This window comes from Coffea arabica, chromosome 9c (genome assembly GCF_036785885.1).
Source record: "Coffea arabica cultivar ET-39 chromosome 9c, Coffea Arabica ET-39 HiFi, whole genome shotgun sequence".
NCBI lineage: Eukaryota > Viridiplantae > Streptophyta > Magnoliopsida > Gentianales > Rubiaceae > Coffea > Coffea arabica.
This window is the reverse complement of record NC_092326.1, coordinates 41,919,475-41,940,963: the sequence shown is the minus strand read 5'-3', so window position 1 is coordinate 41,940,963 and position 21,489 is coordinate 41,919,475. Positions and strand designations below refer to the sequence as shown.

At 37.2% G+C, this 21,489-nt stretch overlaps 2 protein-coding genes across 2 annotated transcripts; one reads left to right on the top strand and one right to left on the bottom strand.

The window, feature by feature from the left end:
- Window positions 1-5,901: 5,901 nt before the first annotated feature.
- On the bottom strand, window positions 5,902-19,689 carry LOC113707870 (starch synthase 3, chloroplastic/amyloplastic-like). The gene is made up of 16 exons (XM_027230250.2): window positions 19,224-19,689; window positions 18,353-18,416; window positions 16,835-18,256; window positions 16,024-16,238; window positions 15,508-15,778; window positions 14,703-14,878; window positions 14,310-14,417; window positions 13,693-13,802; window positions 12,009-12,114; window positions 10,991-11,161; window positions 10,726-10,854; window positions 9,352-9,534; window positions 8,788-8,919; window positions 8,593-8,704; window positions 6,988-7,111; window positions 5,902-6,609 (listed from the first exon to the last, which is right to left on the bottom strand). The coding sequence occupies exons 1-16, from the start codon at window positions 19,350-19,352 to the stop codon at window positions 6,480-6,482; spliced, it is 3,582 nt and encodes a 1,193-aa protein (XP_027086051.2). The 5' UTR covers window positions 19,353-19,689; the 3' UTR covers window positions 5,902-6,479.
- Window positions 19,690-20,114: 425 nt separating this feature from the next.
- On the top strand, window positions 20,115-20,853 carry LOC113708022 (uncharacterized). The gene is made up of 2 exons (XM_027230451.2): window positions 20,115-20,308; window positions 20,522-20,853. Exons 1-2 carry the CDS (start codon window positions 20,240-20,242, stop codon window positions 20,825-20,827), a joined length of 375 nt encoding a protein of 124 aa, XP_027086252.1. The 5' UTR covers window positions 20,115-20,239; the 3' UTR covers window positions 20,828-20,853.
- The last annotated feature ends 636 nt before the right edge of the window (window positions 20,854-21,489 follow it).

Genomic DNA, 21,489 nt, shown 5'->3' with positions numbered 1-21,489 from the left:
GAAACTAGTCTTTTGGGAATTATCTGGTTAAACACCACAAAATCCACAAGAAACCATCTATCTTCAAGCAGGACATTGTGAAAGCATTTAAATATTTAACCTTCGAACAAATGTAGTCCTTAATTACATGCCTGTCTATATTTTTGTTAGGGGATATAGAGAGAGACCATCTCAGTGATAATTATGCGCGGACAATGAGATAAATAAGTATATAAGGATTCTGGTGTCCTTTGTTGTGGCTCGGAGAATATACCAATTGATAAGTAGGATTAATACATAAAGTAAAAGAAAAATCAATGAAAAAAATTTTGCAATGTAGGGAGAGTACAATAAGCTAGTCAGCACTAAATTCTTTTCATATATATGTTTATATATATATATGATATCTGGATGCTGGATACAAATCTTCCCGACAAAATTCCAGATTCTAAAACTGTTTTCTCTGTCACAAGAAGCTGTTCAAGGGAAAGGTGGCAAAAAACCTATGCCCCCCTTTCACCTCTTCCAGCATGACCATTTTTTGTTTTTAAAATCCTAATCCTATTTAGTCATGCAACTAAAATTTAAAAAGAAAAAAAAAACATTGGGCCCTTGATCTAATGATAAGAGCCAATGAAAAGGACTCATGATGATGATGATGATATTTTTTCTTTTTTGAGAGGATTATGATATTGGTTTAATGGAGGCATTTTTCTGATGCCCTTCCTTATTCACATGAAAATGACGGTGATGGAAGAGCCTGTCAGGAAGATGATCTAGTGAAAAGATTATGACTCTAGGAAACCAGTTTTTGCCAAAATGGCATTCCTCAATGTGCAAAGGTCTCTTCCTTTGAGAGTCCTCCCAACTCCTTCACACATGGAGTAAGAAACAACTGGACTCCTTGCCATCCTCCTTGCAACAATTTCATGCGGTGGGATCATTTCCTCGCTATCATCATCATCATCATCACACTTCGCAGAATCAGCAGAAAGACGGCCATGATCATCAGCCTTCACAGCACATGCACCTTTCCTCGAGTTGCTGTTGATATCCGGTGAATTCTTGCTGGTACCATAGATTTCGGACCAGTTGGAAATGTCCAAAGGAGCAGATGATTGGTTAGGGTGATGATGACGTTGATGCACCACCAGCTCCACCGCCGCCCGGGGATCAAAGCTGCCGCTGGGAACTCTCGGAACCACTCTTGGAAGAGGAGGAATGCGGCATGCAGATGGAGACTCCTTTGCTTTTCTGGACTTCAAACCTGAGCTGTCTCTTTCCCTCATCGCTCCCCACACATCTTCTTCTTGCATATCTTGTTCTTCCAACATTGACTCCTTTCCATCACCCCCAGTGTCAAACTCAGCCATTGTCAAAAGCCCTTCAGACTTTAAGACCTAAAACATCAAGAAAAGGATAGGGAAATGATGAATTCCCAATATCCCCACCGCCACCGAAACACATGAAATATATAGGCCGAAGGGTTGGGTTTTTGCGTGATGGGTCAGGAGGAGGGTGAGGATGGAATCTAGCTTGATGTGCTTTGGCTCAGCAGGTAAATAGGAAATGAAAAAAGAGAAAGAAAGAAACGGGTTTTGGTGCACCTCTTCACAGAACCAACCAAAAAAGAAAAGTAGGAGTAAGAAGTTTTGTGAGAGCTAGCTAGCCCCAGAAACTAATACCACCTCTCTGGCATGCAAAACTCCAAAATAAATCACAGATTTCAAGGGGACTTCAAAACGAGTCTCCTGCGGTATCAGTGGGAAAAAGACAATCACCACAGATATACTAGTAAATGACATGGGCTGTGAACTATCTTGGCCATCAGATCAGATCAGAAGAATACGTAACTGAAATAAATAAAAAGCCGAGCTAAAGGGAAAAAAAAAAAAGGAAAAGGGATCAGAATCTCAGTTCCCGCAATTTGTTGTTGTACCTTTATGTTATGGTTCATATATACTACCACTTTCTCATGTAACTGGAAACAGTTTTGATATTGAAAGCTGCTTTCTTGGTAGTACGAAAAAGGGGTCTAAAAACGCCCACAGGAAGTTGTAGCTACCATATGGGACAAGAGAAGAGATAGACACACTAGGGAAGCGGTGGTGAGGGGCATCAGGATAAGGGCATTCTGGACTTATAAGGAGGAGGCACAGGAAAGACCATATAGCCAACTGTCGTGGCACCAATTTTTTCCCACTCTTGATGCAGGGATTTTTTTTTTTTTTTTTTTTTTGGGTTTCTGTTGACATTGATGGAATCCATTGATTGCAATAGGTTATTAGTAATTTAGTACAAGGCCATAAATGTGCTTAAATACATAGACATTATCAAAGGCTATAAATTCCTCTGAAGTATCAAAAAAGTCTGGTGTGTAATTGGGTAAGGTGGAAAAGAACACTTGGTGGATGCAGCCAACCTCACACTGAATTCTGTAGCAGGCAGCCTTCTCTTCCCTCTGCCCTTATCCAACTCTCAGTCATAGTTAGTCGTAGTTAATAAAAGACTTTGCATTAAACCAGAGAAAGGCCAGCCATGAAATGAAATGAATTATAGTTTCTTTTTGTGCCTAGGAGAAGGTGCTAATGCAGTAAAAGCATTTGGTTGGCTGATGCTGCATTGAGATTTGTGGTGTGTGTGTGTGTTTTGGTTTGATCCATCACTACTGGCCCTGCTGTGGATATATCTCAACTAGTATTAGTTACTCTTCATTCTTCAATGCTCCTGGGTTTTTGGATTATTTGCTGAGATGATTGCTCAGTCAGCTTCTTAATTAGGCCTTAGATTCATAGAGATGGAGAAATTTCACACTATCATCAAGAAAGTCCTCAGTTTTCGGATTATAGCGTTGCTCATATGACAGCACAACATATACCAGGAGAAATGAACAGGGTCACATAATCAAATTTTTTTTAAAAAATTATTTCCAAAGTTTAGATTTTTTTTTTTTTTTTTACCTGAAGGTGAACTAGGGTACTGTGAATTTTCATAAAAAATGTGGTAGAAATTATATGTCAGGGGGGGGGGACAGGGGTTGAAGGATGGGTCTTCTCAACTTTGGATCAGCAAGATACCCTTTATATGGATGGAGACATCACAATAGGTTGTGTGGGTCAACTTTGCTCAACATTTTTTTGTGCATGAAAATGCTAGTGCAATTAGAGGATGTTTGCAGTTGAGTGACTCTTACCCAATTTGTATTTTTGTCTACTGGTTTACCAATAATTTTCAATCATGTCGACACTTAACAGCGAGGTGATATTAAATATGATTTGTGACGAACATTTTTTATGTTATCTGTGGACTGAGATGGTGAAAGAAAGCATTCAAATCTCTATCACTGAACAACCTTAACAAGGCAAAAACAACAGTTTATGCCACTTAATTAAGTGGCACTTCTTTTCTTTCCCTTTTTTTTTCCCTCTCCTTTTCGTGAAAGAGGTGGTCCACTGGCACCTTTCTAATGGCGATTTTGGAGTGAAAATGTTCTTGTATGCATTTGCAACATTGATTTGAGAACTGGTGGTAACAAGACAGTATGTATATCCATGGTGGAATGTGTGTGTGTGAGTGTTCCCCCCCCCCCCCCCCCCCTTATATTGGGATCAGCTATTCATGTCTAAAGTTCATGCATGCGGCATCGAAAAGAAAAAAGGAAAATTTTCGACGAGGGTATTATAGATACTTTACTATGTCAAAGGAGGCAAGTGTAATTTTTCAAATCTGAGGGGAGTTTAGTGAAATTGTTAGAAACCTGAAGGGAGGTTTCTGAGATTATCCCTTATAAATAAGCAAGGTAGTGCCTCAAATTTTTGGAAAAAAAAAAAAGGAGGAGAAGAAGAAGCAGAATTACTATTGCTTGTAAATACAATTTGAGATAATGACGTTGAGGGGCCATATATATATAGCTTTCTTTTGGGTCCAACAAGTAATAATACCAAATGAGCGTCCCCTATGACTGAACCTGCCTCATGAGTCATACTCAATGACACAAGATGCCCACTAGCTTTCATGAACCAAATTAATCTACATGCAAATGAGCTCAGACAAATGCTCTTCATGTCATACCTAAACATCTCTGTCCCACTGGCTTATGCTCTCACCCTATCACTACTTAACTAGTGTATACACGTACAGTAGACACTAATTTCACCTTCCCTCAAAGCCTCGAAGTTACACCTACTACCTGGAAGTACATGTAACATCAATGAAGACATATCACTCGCTTGAAAGGTTTTGGAGTTTGATTCGAAATTGAGATACATTTAACATCAGTATTTCTATTTTAGTGTTAGATCTTAAAAAGATGGGGTGGATAAAACGTTTTTAGGTAATTAAAGTGTAAAATGAGCAAAGTTACTACGTACTTGACTCGAAATTACACGATAAAAACTCAGTTAAAAGCTCCCAGTTCAAGCACGATTGATAAGCCTAAAGCACGGCTTAATTTAGCGCATGCAAGAAAATAAGCTTCTCAATTGATTTACAGCAAATGCTTGTTCAAGTTCGAAACTGATGAGAGTCCAGCCAAACTTCCAGAGAATTTAAACTAAATTTTGATAGATACAGTTAACTGGTTCAGCATCACAGCTTTTTCCTAAGAAAGTTATCTTCATTTTTGTTCATTACTACCACACCCAAGAGCCAAGATGCATCACATTAACTGTAAATAATCAAAGCGCACCAACTCATTGTTTTGTTAATCACAGTAACCATTTCATTAATTTAGCACAACACGTACTATCTACTACTAACTTGATTTTCGTGGACAACATTAACACAGATTTATCCTTTCTGGTCACCATAACATAAAGATATAGATTCATCCTTTCTCGTCATCATAACATATAGAAGTATGCAAAGAGAAAAGGTGGGAGCCCCTTAAAGGCAATAGAGAAATCGTCCACTGAATATGCCAACTTCTGTCAACAGTCAACTTCACAAATCACAACTATCATTTTCACACAGAGTTGGTCGCTTCAGTGCTAGCCAAAACTTTCTATTACTTGAAAGTTTATGAGGTTAATAAACTAAGATTCGATCACTCAAACATGTATCAGTAAGATTCGGACTACCCCAATATATATATCAGTAAAGATTCGATTGCCCAATATATATGTATTATCAATGCTCATGACTAAGAAGCATTAACCTTCTCAGGTTCTGCCATTGTGCTCGCACGACATTCTTGGATGATTCTGTTAATTATTCACTCTTTGATATATTCTCTCATGTCACTTCAAATTTAGATTTTGCCATGTACCCATCCACCTTTAATCTCTTTCAATGTTTTTTAGTCCACTCCATCAGGTGTTTACAATCTAATTCTCTGTTTGAACATCTCTATTGCACCCTCTTCTTTTTTTTTCCCCCGTTTTTCTGGTTGCTGCATTATGTCGTACGTGCATGTAGATAAATCGTATCAGACAGCACACCGCGAAAGTAAATCTAGCATACAACCCAAAAAATAACAAAAAAAAGGGAAAAGGAAAAGGCAAGAAAATCTAGCAAAAACGCATAAATGATTGAATCAGAGAAGATTATTGACCATTTGGTGCAATTGAGGTTTCATGTTTGTGGACAACACATGCTTCTTCGTCGTGTCATGATGAATCGTGCTGATTGATTGATGGGGAAAGACGCTAAAAGTCAAGAAAAGGATAGATAACAATTTCTCCACGGGGAGGAAATGTGGGCTATCAAATTTCTTTGGACAATATTTGGAAAAGTGTTTTTGGAAATGATAATATTCTGGGAAAGATTAGAGTGCCAAGTGCCAACCCCATTAAGCTGATATTCATGAAGGTGGGAGACTACTGGCAAAGTGGGTGTAGAAATGGGAACTTAAGAGCAACTCTAAAGTCTACAGCATTTGACAAATGAAGTGCAGAAGAAAGTAGAACCTTGGGGGCCATAGAGGAAACGAAGGCTGCAAATCTACATTTCATGCCTGCCAACTTTTTATCCGGTCAAAACCTTAGAATGACTGGTGCCACCAACACGAACTCTCAACATTAACACCAAGAAACAAAAAAAAGAACATTTTTTTCGTTTTTTGGTAGAGGAACAGAAAAAAAAAAAATTTCTCAATCTCTGTACAAATCGATATTGTTAATCCCATTTCTGAAATCAAGCTCAAAATGGCAACGTCAAACTTCTCCTCAATAATTTGCCACCCTTCTCGTAATGATGCCCCCAAAAAACTTTGTCGTTCTTGGATTGTTGATAAATAATATGTACCATGTACTAAGACTACATTATCTGACCTCAGCTGTGTTCCTGTATGCTGCACAACTTGCAGGAACCACATCCATAATTTCAACTGGCACTGCCTTTGCTTTATTTAGAGTAAATGGAATTATATGCAGCCCTACATTGCTGTCTGTGTTGAAGCAAAACTAGACCAGGAGCCAGTATTCAACTGTACATCCATCTCTCTGTACTAAACCGTTTGCCCATCCCACTCTGCAGGTTGAACCATCTCACTATTTCTTGTTTCACTTTAGAGCCGCATGATAGAGCTCCAAGTAATCAAGAGCAGGGCGATTCCAAGACCAGTCTTGCTCCATTACTCGTTTGCACAACGAATTGAACCAGTCTCGGCCATCATACCAAGCAGACAAAGCTCTGAGAAACAGAAACAGGAAGCAAGTTACATCTCATAACCAAGTTAACTAGCAATTAAGTATGCCCCTTATTTCTTGCTTCCTATCTTTCCCTTAAACACATTTCTGTTCCCACAGCATAGTTTCCTTTACTATTTTTTCTTGTTCCATTTTTTGATATGGAAATAAAAATCGTAGAGCATTTTACGACAGCACTTGGACGCTCAAACATTAGAATTGTCTTGCCTAATCTTTCTGACTGGCCCACGAAGTTCCAAAAGGAAGTAAAGAGAAAAAGGATCTAACTATTCCCATTTATATGAAGAAAATAGGCATACTATCACTGCAGGAATGAGTGCCAAATTTGGACTCCAACCCAATAGGATCGGATTAATTTTACCTATTGAGTGCGTAATCAATGCCAGCAGCATCTGCTCCATCAAAACTGAATCCATTTGGTTCCAAAGCACAAGCTTGTGCTCTTTCTTTGTCATGGTCAACATCAAATACAGTGTCGTAAAGCCCTAGAATGATGCAGTGAAAAGACAGTCAATGTAAAATAAAATCCAAGATCAAAAACTGCCATAAATGCAGATTAAGGAACTCAACATTCCAGTTCTAGTAAAGTTTCATGACATAGAAGGAAATGAATTTAGTCACTTGAAAAGCTTAAATATGATCTGACACATTGCCTAAATACCTCACAGTGGGAGTACCCAGAATTCCAGATTTGGGAAATTATGCTAGGGAACCTCAAGGTGGATTACAAGCTGCAGGTGATGTCACACAACTAGTGGACATATGACAGAGGCAAAATTCTTGTGGCCATAAAAGGACAACATTCAAATTGGCACAACAGAGATCTCATTATACATGCAAGTCGCCAGTTCAAACCAAATTTGCTTCATTTGATTCAGGGAAAAGCACATTTTACAACTTGTTAAACTCAAGATGATTGTTATTTAAAATGATTGGCCCTTTCACTGAAATTAGAAAATTATCAGTTTCAAAGAAAATTTAAAAGAAAAAAAACAATGGAATAGATGAGGTTTGCAACAGCAATTTGCAAGACATCCTAACTGTGAAAAGTCTTGCCTTGAAATTTTTTGTGCTGCTGGTGTAGAGATCCTTTACACATTTGCAGCTCATTTGGGAGGAAAGAAAAGTTATTTGAAGAGAAAGCCTGCCACTTTCACTCTTACTTGTTTAGTGAAGGAATAAAAGAGCAGAAATGGGATCACTGCACGTCTACTCTTGTCCTACAAGGCCACATCTTGTTAGTGAACACCCAAACAAGATGGGTAATGATTCAGCAAGATTCTCTTTTCTTTTCTCCTGCTTTCTTTTTGTCCTAATCTTCCAAAACTATGCCGTACAGCAAAATTTCTTTTAGGAGATTAAATTCAAAGATGAAAAAGAAAGAGAAAAAAGAAAAAATAGAGCAGAACTTTAGACGAACCAAAAAATATCATGGTGGCATAGCAGTTCCATTTGAATAGAAATTTGTTGGGCAAAGTTTCTGAGAGAGCAATATCCTAATCATAATAGAGTCGCAAAAACTTTCGACTGAACTCCTAGAATGCAATAGACAGTTCTATAATAACTTTTTTTTTTTTTTTTTTTTTTGCTGCAACGATAACATACCTACAACCTAATCTATCATATTCTACAGGGAGAGGGAGCCTAAAAGAGGCTGTATAAGAAGCTAGCAGCTGTACAGACCCGACTAAACCAAAGGAGTGCTCTGGCACCTCCTTTGAATTTTTTTCACTGCAGGTGCGTTTCGAACCCCCAACCTACAACCCAAAGAGGGACTTGATCTCTTTTTGGTGTCCACTGAGCCAAAGCTTGGTGGCTCAGTTCAATAATAACTTTCAGAAAAAAAAAAAACAACAGAAAAAGAAACCTCCCAAACACAAGGATTCAGCAAAAAGAAAAGGTAACAGATTAAAGTCACTATTTTCTATCACCAGAAATATCAGAAGACCAGAATTTATCCACACACCTCCAGTTTTACGAACAACAGGGATCGAACCATATCTCATTGCTGTAAGTTGAGTGAGTCCACATGGCTCAAAAATTGAAGGGACCAAAATGAAATCTGCACCAGCATAAATCTGCAATTTCAAATGAACCATTTAATACAAGTGCAACTGGAAAATATATGTGAAACTGGAGAGGAAGTTCCACAAGTGAATACCAAGTGAGACAGAGGTTCATCGTAGGTCAGGCAAAGGCGTGCACGGTCATTATGAGAAGAATGCAATTGATTTGCCAAATTAACAAAATCATTTTGGATGCGTGGGTCAGGAGCCGAACCCAGCAGGACAACCTGCACCATAGTCCGTTAAAACACCAAATACAGGGTTAACATATCAACCACTTCCTAATTGGAAACAAGCATCAGAACTTTCAACTCATCGATGTATATGCACATTATGGTCATTTTAGTATGATTTACTTCACAATCATACAGCTCATTTATCCACCCAATGCTCCAAACCACCCAGATAGAGCTACACAGGTAAGTTGACATCACATGTGAATATACAAAAAGTAGGCTAAAGGGCAAGTTTAGATTGATACCAACAACACGTCAAAACTAAAAAAATTCATTGTTGTTAGGAAACTACAAAAGTCCATGGTATAGATTCATATCTGGTGAAGAGTCAAATGCAATCCTCGAACAATCACATGCAGGGTAAGCAATCAGTTAAATTTGAACCCTATGAGCAACCGGAGAAGGAAGTAAGAAGCAAAAAACCTGTCCACCGCGGTCCAAAGTGCGCCAAATTGCATGTTTTATTAGGTGGATCCCTTTCTGGTGAGTCAAACGACTGATAATTCCTACCAGAGGCAGGTCTGCCCTTTTCAAGCCAAGCTTCTGCTGCAAAACTTCTTTAGCAGCCCTTTTGCCTTCAATAACATTTTCTGAAGTGTAAGATACCTGCAATAATTAGTAATGCATTAGCATTATACAAATTTAGACAGGAGAGAATTTTCTAGTTTCAAAAAATGGCCTCCCTTTTATGGTATATTGTCAGACCATGGCTGGAGACTCAAAAAAGTTTAAAAAAAACATTTGAGGTCCTCTATGGAAATTCTCCTCCTCTTAAATGTTTCCTCAATTAATTTATTTCTTCTTTACATAAGGAAACCCAAAAATTTGCAGTAAGTGACCAAACATTGTCTTCATAGGCATAATCAACATATAGAGCCAGCAACATACTAGGCAGTCACATAATGCATAGAGCATTCAAACACATATCAAACACAAATTTGGAATGCTTGGGCCCCAATTAACATATGGAAAACTTACCCCTTCGCAAGAGCATATCACAAATTGAAGCTTAAGAAACCACAGTACTAGAGCACTCTTCATGCATTAGTTATGATGGATGATAACATCAATGCTGCAGATTTAGCCTATCAAAAACTAGAATTTGCTCATTAAACAAATTATAGCTCCATAGAATCGAAAGTAAGAAGATTAAATAGCTGCAAAAGGGGACCAAAATTTTATGCAAAGCACAAAGAACATTTCAATTGATTCGTTCAAGAAAGCAGAAAGTCATCTAGATCATCTAAGAGCAGCTGAAATATACAGGACATGCACAAAAAGACTCCCATAGAGCCACTTATCGTCCTTTAGCTTCTACCAAGATTAAACCTCAGACTGCTTAGTTCATTACACACAATGTTTTTTAGCAGTAACTAATCTCTTATCTTACAGTGTCTCCTTCAGTTCTGTTTGTACCTTCAGTAGCCTTACCCTAGCCTGCTGCTCCACAAAGCTCTAAATTCTATCATCATCTCCAGAAAAGTATCTCATTCTGTACTAGATAAAACCTATCCCCAGTGCAAATATCCAGCAGTACCAAATAATTGATCAATATCAATTGGTGTTGATGTTATTTAGACGGCAAGGCACACTAAATCTGCTAAAAGTTGAACAAAGTACTGAAGTAGCAAATACCATAACCTTCCTAAAGTCAGGCATCCATAAAATAACAAGTCAATGATATAACAAAATGGAATTTAACAAGATAGATTTAGTTTTACTCCATTATGGGTAAAAAGATGAATGAAGGTACCAGAGAAGCAGGGAAAAAGAAGATCAAAAAATTTTAATACTTACAGGAATGAATTTATCATTATAAGGGTCCCATATGTCTGGGTCAATGCCATTTAGTATTCCATGGAACTTGTAAAGATGAGAAGCAACTGCAGGATTTCCTGAGACCTCCTGCGAATAAGTGGGGGAGACCTAAAGCAAAAGACACATTCAGAGTCTTATGCCGTCTGTGATACTGATTGAAGAAACTTTTTTCATTGCAACAGAAGGTAAAGAATATAATCATTAACAGGCTGGAAAATGAGTATAGAGTATATCAGGCACTCACAGTTGTAGCCTTATCAGTGTATGCCATTGCTTTGCCAATCAAATGTGCTCCAAATTCGAGGTTATGTATTGTGAAAACAATGCGGGCTTTACTAAGACCATAGTGCATATATTGTTCTTTGAATAACCATGCAACTGGAGCACTAGACCAATCATGACAATGAATAATGTCCTGTCAAAACAAAAGTAACAGTAAATGTCATCAAAGCAATGGACTCTCAATTTTGTTCCTTGCACGTACTCTAATCAGGCCTTTGTACGTACTGCCTACAAATTTCTTGGATATTATACAGTTAAAAAATTGGTTTTACTGCTCGACAGACAGAGAGGACAAATGGAAGCACCAGGAGAAAGGAAAAGAAGATAGCAAGAATATACTTACTCTATGTACCTTTACAAAGAACTAACATGAAAATCAAAATCAGAACATCAGAAGTTAATTACACCTTCCTTTGTTTTCTCAAAAGAAGTAGGCTCCAGCTTGGTTCAAACTAAAATTGGTTTTAAGGTATTCACATTTAGCTTTTACCTCTAAAATATTTTTTTTTTATTTTGAACTTGAGAAATGGTTCTTCAACAGGAAAAGTCCTGTGTAAATAATTTTTTTACTAACTTGTAGGTTATTTTTTTCCATGTCAATGGGAAGGTGACATTGGCAGCAACAACAGTAAAAATATAGTTTTGGAGAACAGTGGCTTCAGCATTTGGGCCAACACGTGCTCTCTTTTAAACTTTGAAACAGCTTTTCCAGAATGTATTCTTTTCAGAAGCTTTTTAGATATGTGCATCTTTTCAGAAGCTTTCCAGAAAAGTCATCTCTGATTATGTGCATCTTTTTAGATATCAGAGCAATCTATACGCAAGAAGTGCCTCCATTCACACAATGCATCACTCATCAACATGATCAGAGAAATTGGATATAGTACTTTAACAAACCACTCATACATCAGATCTGAACAAAACTAAAATTTATTTTCTTAATGGTGAATGACTGTTACTTTATGAAAAATTAGACTTACTGGATGGAATCCACTTTGCAAAAGGAACTCAAGAGCAACATGACAAAAGAAACCAAATCTTTCACCATCGTTATGGCAACCATATATACAGCCTTTCCCAAAAAACCTGCCACAGGCAAATGAATGTATAATACAACAGCCATTTCCCCTAAACAAATTTACAAAGACCTAGGGAAAGAACATATATGATGTATAATTGTACTGAATATGTGAGGTAACTGAGAAACAACTTCATTCTCTTTTTTATCATCCTTCATAAGGTTGATTTTCCCCACTCAACATTTCAGAGAGAACGATAGAAAAAATGTATCTAAAAACATAGTGAAACTGAAATCTCAAACTGCACCAAACAAATTGACATTAGTTAGCCAATTATCAATTCATAATAAAGACTTCACTCACTGCACCATTTCATTTTCTCAGGTAGACAACTTAGAAGTTGATCTACCCTTCTACTTGTAGGAAGAAAGCAAACATGCACATCCAGAAACAAAGCAAAACTCTAGACTCAAACGATAGAAACAGATGGCATGAAAAGTTCTCCTCTTTACTAGATGATAACATAAGTGAAGCTTACAATAAAATGCACAAAATAGGCAAAATAATATAAACCTTCATTATGAAATTGTAAAGGAATCACATGCCAAGGTTCATCAAATTCGTAGTAGCAATCAAGTTGTTGGAACATGTATAAGGAAAGAAAGGATCTAAATAAAAAGTCACGTCTCTGTTGATTCAGAACTCAAAAGAAGAAGAGACACAATACATTACTTCAGGAAACATAAATTTCCAAGCAAAAGGAAATACCAAGTTTCCCATTTCTCCAATGATATGGCAACCAGGAACAAATTCTCAAACTGAGTAAAGCTTCTATGTGTTCCTGTCAAAAATTTTAGACGAGACAGCTATACTAATACAGTTTTTTCCAGAAATTTGTTCTATCTTGTTTAGCTTATTTTCTGTGAGACAATCAGAACCTAAAGATCCGAAACAACCTTTTAAGGGATAACATTTCCAGAAAGAAAGAGTTTATAGTGCAAAATATGAAGGCGGGGATAGGCTATCATCTTAAATGATCTATCAACTACGATGAGTTGACTCATATCAATTGAATGGTCAACTGAGATGTAGATTCCAAGACCACATACTTAGTATAATTACTTGCAATGGAAAAAAAAAAATAGCCCCATTTAGTTGTAATTACTTTTTTCTAATTTGACCAACTCTTTAGTTCCATTTTGTATTTTGAAACTGCCAAGAAGAAACATGCACTTCAACACCAATTGATTTTCGTGAGAGCTATGGGTACATAAGAGAGGGAAGTAAAGCCCTCTCAAGGATAAGAAGATATGAGGAGGCCATAAGTTGGGATACAAGTTACCCATATTAATTACCCATTTTTCAAAGAACAAATCAAGAAACATAATACCTTTCATGTCATGTGATTTGTGTAGAAAGAACTTTCCTACAAATAACTCAAAAGACTAATTTTATCAAGAACATTTGAATGTACCACAATAATAAAAAGAATCAGGAAGCATTTTAGCAAGAGAAGCTAAAATATTGAGTATATTACTGGTCATCAAGTACTCCCTAAATAGTGTTTGCACTATACAGCAAAATCGTAGTAGAATTAAACAAGGGGACCACAGAAAAAAAGGAGTATGGGTATTACAGCAATTACCCATTTTGAGGCTCCAAAAAGTAGACAGAGAGGCCTTCCACCTTGCCAAACCAAACTTTAATTTCAGTCCCACCCCAAGAATAGCTTTTATGAAACTGAAAATCCTTGACCTGTTCAAATGACATAGAGCTAATCAGCTCTCGAGCAAAAGGTTACTAGTTCAGCCAACAGATTATGAGGAAGCACTTCCTATAAAAATAACATCTAAGATGGTTTTCCTGATTGGCTAACAATATTAGCATAAAAAGAGAACTGGTCATACAGAACAATGGATCAGGCACTAGATCTCTACATTTCAGGAAGCAAATATCCAGAAATATTGTGTAATATACATCTGTCTATATATTAGTGTAGTAAGACTTCTGTTGAGTTAGAAATAATCAATGATGTGCAATCATCATAGTACTGCAATGACTGCAATAGTCAGACTGTTTCAACTGCCCAATGACGGCATTTAAAAAATATGACTGATCCATAAAAGTACACATTTAATACATTGGAAGAAATATTCCATCAAACTAAGAGATCAGAAAAGTAAATAAATAGAATCTGCAGGCCACTATTCACAGCCGTAAGGAAGACATGACACCCAGCCATATAAACAGATGAAAACTTACATGGCTAAAGTTCAAACAGTCATACTTCGGAAGGATAACATCTACACTATGTTTTAAATCCTGTACAGCACGGGAAAGGCTAGTGACAACATCACCAAGGCCTCCCACCTGTTAAAGCATAGAGAAAATTGCAAAAATGAGTAGATGACCACAGCCTTCATCAAAATGGTTTTGAAATTACAAGCATGAATCAACTGCAACACCAATCCTAAATGGTACAAATCACATGCATCACAAAAAAGAAGTTTCTCCCAAACCATCAGTATATCAGAGAAAGAAACAGTTGAAACTGTTACTACTTTCTTGATAACAGTTGGAGAAATTAATCAAGGACAAATGAGCAAGTGTGTTGTGTTCACTTTTTGACATATCTGAAAAAACCTTGAAACCAACCTTTGCAATGGGAGCCATTTCAACTGAAATATGCACAATATGCATCGGGGGTTCCTTGATAACTCCTCCAATAACAGGTATGTGATAGTCCATGCCATTCTTGTTGTCAAAAATTCCACCATCCTCTTTCTCAGAGAATACAAAGTCCATCATATATGCATCTAAAGGAACCTTAACTATGGGAAAGAAAAAGGCATAAGAATATTATTTTGGATGTATTCTTATTCAAGGTTTACTTGCAAATGAATAAAAGATACATCCAGCATGTATATAGTCTTAAGAGTGCTGAGAAAATGGAATCCATATTCACGCAATGTATCATGAATACAGGTGGCTGCAGATATGCATCACTTATTGTTAATCTTCCTACTAAGCCATGAATTGGTTCTACCAAACTGTGCATGTAAAATTTACAGGATGCTACTTTTTTTATTTGTCATGGTTGCGTTCCAGAAAAGTTTTATGCAGAAAAGTTTTATGCAATTCAGAAATTTTAGTTACACATCATAAGTTTGTATTGTAAGCATCCAAAACATCACAGACGACTATTAGCCACCTTATCTTGGGTCAGAGCAAATGTATGTGCAGAAAAGGTAAACAGAGGTCTGCCGAAAGGTTCTGAAAGAACAAATTAAATAAAATTTTGATCTAGGGAAGCAAAGACTTCAGTCAGTTCTTCCCCAGATGAAAAATGCCTAGCCTTGTTAAATATCAAAATGCAAGCAGGAAACAGAATAATCTGTTAAAGAAAACTAATAAACCTAAAAATACTTCCTCGCTGTACATAGTAGCAAAAAATACACACCAGTTGCTTTAACATGAGAACTTTGATCAGCAGGCAACATTCTCTGTGGTGGCAATGGACCCATACGGTGAGTCCAACGATTGAATGAGAATCTGAACCAAATTTCAGGCTTCCCATTCAAGACTGTGTTGGTAGGATTATAGAAAACAGTTGCAGCATTCCCAGCTTGGACATCAAGAGGTTCAGTGTAGACAATATGCTTTTGAGATAAAAGAAATGTTTTCAAAGTTCTTTCCTTTGTTTCTGCTTTCATCCATGCTGTCTTCTCAGCCTACAGATGGCAGATCACGAGAGATTAAGATTTAGATATATCAACAGAAATTTTTCCCATAAAGAAAAATTGAATTGGACTGATTTTTTTTTTTTTTTTTTTTGGGGGGGGGGGTGGGGGGTTGGAAGGGCACAGGCAGCAGTTAGAAAAGAATTTCTCTACTCCATCAATTTTGCATCATAAAGAATTGAAATCAAGGTGCCATTTTGACAACATCTTTTGAATATATTTTTCAAAACATCAACCTTAGCACGGATGGCCTCCTCTCTGATCCGTCTCTCCTCTTGGAGATTTTGGTATATCTGATGCTCTTCTTCAACCCAATAGTGATCCTCAGGAACACGCCGTGGAACAATAGCACGGAAATCCTGCCTATCATTGTTATCGTAAACCCTTGCTTGGTGAGGTGGACCATCAGCAAAAACCCAGTCCAAGACAAGGGCACGATTAGGCACAACAACTGTAAACAAAATAAAAATAGATCAGATAAAATTGCAACATCAATGGAAAAAGAAAGCTGAAGAAGAAGTGCATGAAGTTTTCAGAGATACAAACATCTGTTGCAAATAATATATTATGTCTCTGCAAGTAAAAAAATGGTTCAAGTAATTATTAAAAAAAAAATTGAAGTGTTTATCATAAACGCAAAAATTCAGTAAAAGATGCACAAAGAAATCTCCAACAAATAGTGCACAACTGTAGATCTCCGAATAGGAAGAATTTCAGAGATTCATGATAAATTCCATAACATAACTTTCAGCTTCAGAAGAATCTGCATGAACTCTGATAAACAAGTTCATATTATCACTTCAAGAAATGAGATTCTCTCAAAGAAATCAATATTGATGGAATCCAATTTTATCCTTCAAAAGACTAGCTCTACCCAGTCTAAGTACCGATTCCCCAAGTCCTAACAAACTAGAAATCAAATCAGATGAAGCACTTCTTATGTAAGGTAAACATTTTACTTGACAAAAAGAATCTTCATATCATACTCTATCATGAATACCAACATGCATCATTGATCATTCAAATCACATAGGATATCATACTTACTTTCAGCATACCACCAATCTCCACTTTTCCTCTCAGATCTGGCAAGCTTTGTTGAGATGGACAGCCCATCCTTCCACTTATTGTGACCTCCATGCAGCCATAACTCCTCAGCCTGAATCAATGGACCTGAGCTCTTTTTATAGAACAACCTGACCTTGTCCCCACCTTTAAAATCGCTAGGTTCTATGTGCCAGACATCATCAACAGACTTCGCAGCCTTTTTTATCCACTCTTTCAACATTTCCTGTCTCCTTGCAGCCTCCTCTCTTGCCTGCGCTCTATCAGCCTCACGTGCAGCTTTCTCTGCTTCTATGCGCTTCTGTTCTTCTTCATGTCTTTTCCTTTCAGCTTCCTCCTTCGCAAGTTTCTCCAACTCCTTGCGTTTCTCCTCAAGCAAGAAATCTTCAAACTCAGGAACAGTCATACCACCTTCAACAGTAATGCAGAAATCTTTTTTGTCATTATTATCATAGACATCTTTTCCATTGTAGAACACAAAATCTATCTTGTATGCTTCCTTAGGAACATGGACCTGGCAAGCCCACCAATCACCATTGAGACTTGTCTTATCCAACTTCGTAGTAAAAGATTTCCATCGCCAGTCATTAAAGGCTCCCATTATCAGTACGTCAGGTTCATTACTCAATGTGGATAGACTTCTATTGAGGAACACTTCTATATCTTGATCAGGTTTTACCAATTCAGGATAACAGAATAATCTGTTTCCTTTCTCAAAATTTTCTTCAGCAAGCCTTTCCAATGCATGTTTGCGTAAATTTGCTTCCATTTCCATCCTTAACCTTAGAGAAGAATCATCCTTCTCCTTTTGCTCTGGTTTCAAGAATTCATCTTCACTCATATATTTGACAATTCGAGTACTCCCGATCTGGTTTACATCATTTTTCTTAATTGTGTCTTGCTGTTTTGGGTCATCAATTTCGACGGGCTTATTACTTGTGATAACATCAAATGGCTGATCTTCTAAAGCAATTCCACTCAAATGACCGTCAACTTCATTTTCCTTTGCAACTCCTCTTACTTCATTTGTCTCAGTTAGGTCCTTATTACCAGATCTAATTCTTCCATTTTCTGTCAACTTGCTCATTTCAGCATCAAGTGGTGGTTTCCGGCTTGGCCAGTCCTCTTCAACAACATTGTCAATTTCATTTTCATAATCTTCCTCCTTTGCTTGTTCAATGTCATCATCCTGTTCTTCACTGGTTTGTTTGAGGTCAATTCTATTTTTGTTTGCAGTCCCAAGATCCTTGGGTGGCAAGTTACTCTGACTTTCTTTCTGCCCATTGTTTTTCTGATCTCTTCTCTGGCTGCTTGTCCCTGGCTGTGTTCTTGGCACAAACCCTTTTGGTGTAGAGTCTTGAGTTCTAGGAGTTGGTGTTCTTCTTTGTCTTCTTCTAGAAAAATCTACACAATGCAACATTCAAGTAAATATTAAGAAAATTAGAGAAATAGCTCAAGTCCAAGACGTTCAATGGAAACTTAAAAATGAAAGCAACCAACCTGCACTTGCAGTGATTCGATGCGAAATGTGAGCTACCCCATAGTCCTTGCTCCATAAAGAAGACTATAACAAATGCATCAGATAGGATAAAATATATCAACGCAGCAAGTCCACTATAATCCACAATGTACACAAAAAGCTACCAGAATTTGACAGAAATAATGAAACTGCTATTGATGTAGCATTGAACAAAGTCTTATAAGTATTAACAGACAACTGGTTCTGCCTCAAAGGGCACACAACCAAATAGAACGAACTGACCAGAAACATATGCCTACCAAGAAACAATACAAAGACAAACCCTTTTAACAGTTTGTGAGACAGCATATATGCATACAAAAAATGTTAATGAAAAGTGGCCACTAAACTACGCCTAGAAAAGAGTAAGCTTTAGCTCAAGTGGTAAAGCCACCCCTCCCCAGGCCATCTTCCACAGCTAGAATGTCATCATGATCAGCGGCAAAGTACTCAGTTTGTGTTTGTGTGTGTGTGAAAGAGAGAAAGAGAGAGGAGGAAGGGGGAGGGGGAGGAGGCGAACACACTAGCCTTAAAGAGACATGAATCGGTTCTAATTCCCATCAAGACTGATTATAAAAAAAAAAAAGTGCAATCCAATCAATAATCACTACCTTATACAAAAGGGTTCTACTCAAGATATCATTTTGAGCCTCTGATTGATACAGGACAAGCTCTATCTCTGCTTACGCATAAAAGCAACGAGTAACCAAACATCAAGACATGCACACACACAAGCACATATTAAATGCTAATATGAACCCCTAGCATCACTACCATAGTTAACAGGGGAAATTTGCTCACGATAGTAGCATTTTAAGTAAATAAAACAGTGAGTGAGAAGCAAAGTTTTACTTGGGAAGACAACAAGCTTGTGGTTCTATGAGGCAGGAATCCCCAAAAAGGCGTGATCTTGATGTGGGTTCTACCATTAACCACTGCTCTACAACTCAATGGTTTCTGCAGTGGCAAAGGGACCTCCATTGGTGATATCTTCAAGAATGTTTCACGAGGGTCTGTCTTCTTTCTTTAACCTCGGAATCGGTTAAAAACATCCCCTTTTGATTCTCTACTTGATTGAATTGATATGGATATTGATAATCCCTTCTGTACTTAATCTCACCTTTTCTCTCTCTGTATCTGTAGTAATCAATAATAGTACAAGTATGTGCTTACTATTATTAAACAAATCGAAAAAAAAATATCTGCACTAAAATCCAGATGAGGTGCTCAGCCTACTTTGGTAATCAGCTTTTCTTACTAGTTAGTATTATTTCTTTCACGGATAACAGAACGGGAGAGTCCCAAAATTCTGAACCATAGAAGCAAAATGTTCCTTTTTTTTCTTTTCTTTTCTTTTCTTTTCTGTCATAATCAAATATTTAACGAAAAAAAATGAAACGAAATTGCGTGAAATAATCCTACGGCTGAGAATGGTTATCTACTGGATTCAAGGGTGGTGATTTTTGGGTTCCATTACTAAGTAAGTATTACATGCTCTTTTTTATATTTTTGGGTTTAAATTTCTGGAGGTGGGAAGATGTAGCTAGAATGCGACATTCCGGGGTGATGCTGATCCAGTTGGGACAGGGCAATCCAATCAAGAACTGGAAATAATAGGGTGGGGTCAAGTGACACTTGGAGATAAAAAAGAGTTTGGTTTGTCTAAAGAAACGTACGAGGGTGGCTTTGATTGATTTATTAAGTATAATGATTCAATGGTGAACTGATAAGGCATATACTTTAATTGATCTTTGACTAGTTTGATCTGGGAGAGGCATAATTGTTAATCACTAATTGATCATCTACTTTCCAATATTGCCGAACTGTCCCCAAGAAATGACCCCCACCTAGAGGCACTGCTGAAAGCGATGGCAAAGGAAAGGCAGGAGCAAAAGAGCACTCTTGAAACATCCAGAGTCAGTGAAGAAGCTGTTCAGGTACAAGATGAGGCTAGTTAGTGCTAGTTTGAGTGAGTGCTAGTTAGTGCTTAGTAGAGGTTCCCTGTTTCCTCTCTCTGTGTCCCATATCGTTTGTTGAGTGTGTGCGTGAGTAGTACTTAAGTTTCATGGGTGCAACCAAAAGTCAGCCTTTTGATTGTATCTTATAGAGTTAATTTAAGTGTTATTGATGAACTTCTTGTCAAAAAAAAGGTACAAGATGAGGCAAATGAAATTAATCCGAAGATAGCTGTCTATGAGGATAAGGATATCAAATGGCAGGGAAGGGGCACGGGGGCAAAGAATCACATGGGACAAGTTAAGACAGCTTGGGCCATGAGCAACAGAGGCACAAGCATACCAATACTAGATTTAGTTGAAACAATAAGATTAGTTTTGATCAAGGCTAGAGAAGAGCATTGGACAGAATTTAAAGTCCATATCCCTCAGAAAGCAGCTTTTATCCTCGTTGATGTCCAGGAAAACCAAAGACAATCGATTGGCAAATCTGATGGATGATATCAACAATCTTAACTCTTTGTTTAAAAAACGCTCATTCTGTTTAGATGTAGCAAATGATAATATATGTAAATATGTTAGTACTTATGCAGTAGGCATTTGCGTTAATGAGAAATGGAACAATCCTCAAAATATTTAACACTTTTATATAGCCTCTTTGAGTCATTGCTCTACAAGTGTAAAATTTTTGGATTTATGAATACAATTCCTATTGTTTCAGGGGAAAAAAAAAGTGCCACTACTGAGTGTGTGGTTTATGAATTTGATTTTGATGTCATTAGGTATACATCTTTGAATTCCATGCTATTAAAGCAATTTATTCATTTCTTCATCACTAGTAAGAAATCCCTTGAAAGAGAAAAAAATTATTGAGTATTAACCTCCGAGAATTAACCTTGTCCACGATCTATATCTATTTGTGACGATTGAGTACATAAACTTCTAGGTTTTACCCAATTTCGTTCTTGACCGATATTGGGCTCACTCTTAACCTAAAGATGAATGATGTGTTGAATGTGCGAGACTATAATGCAAAGTAGGTTCTTTCTTCTAGAACTGAAATTTATGGACATAAAATTGTGTATTTGACATACCCGCTTGGATCAAAGTGACATACAAAAGAAATTTAGAAAAAAAAAATGCCATGCAAGGGATGCAAATAT

Bases quoted from the DNA above. Each gene is read 5' to 3' on its own strand.
- LOC113707870 (XM_027230250.2), bottom strand. From the start codon at position 19,352: ATGGAGGTCCCTTTGCCACTGCAGAAACCATTGAGTTGTAGAGCAGTG. The intron at 14,418-14,702 runs GTTGGTTTCAAG...ATGCTTTAACAG, and splicing joins AAATGGCTCCCATTGCAAAG to GTGGGAGGCCTTGGTGATGT. The intron at 6,610-6,987 runs GTAAAATTAATC...TCTGTTTCTCAG, and splicing joins ATTGATTACGCACTCAATAG to AGCTTTGTCTGCTTGGTATG.
- LOC113708022 (XM_027230451.2), top strand. From the start codon at position 20,240: ATGGCAAAGGAAAGGCAGGAGCAAAAGAGCACTCTTGAAACATCCAGA. The intron at 20,309-20,521 runs GTACAAGATGAG...GTCAAAAAAAAG, and splicing joins TCAGTGAAGAAGCTGTTCAG to GTACAAGATGAGGCAAATGA.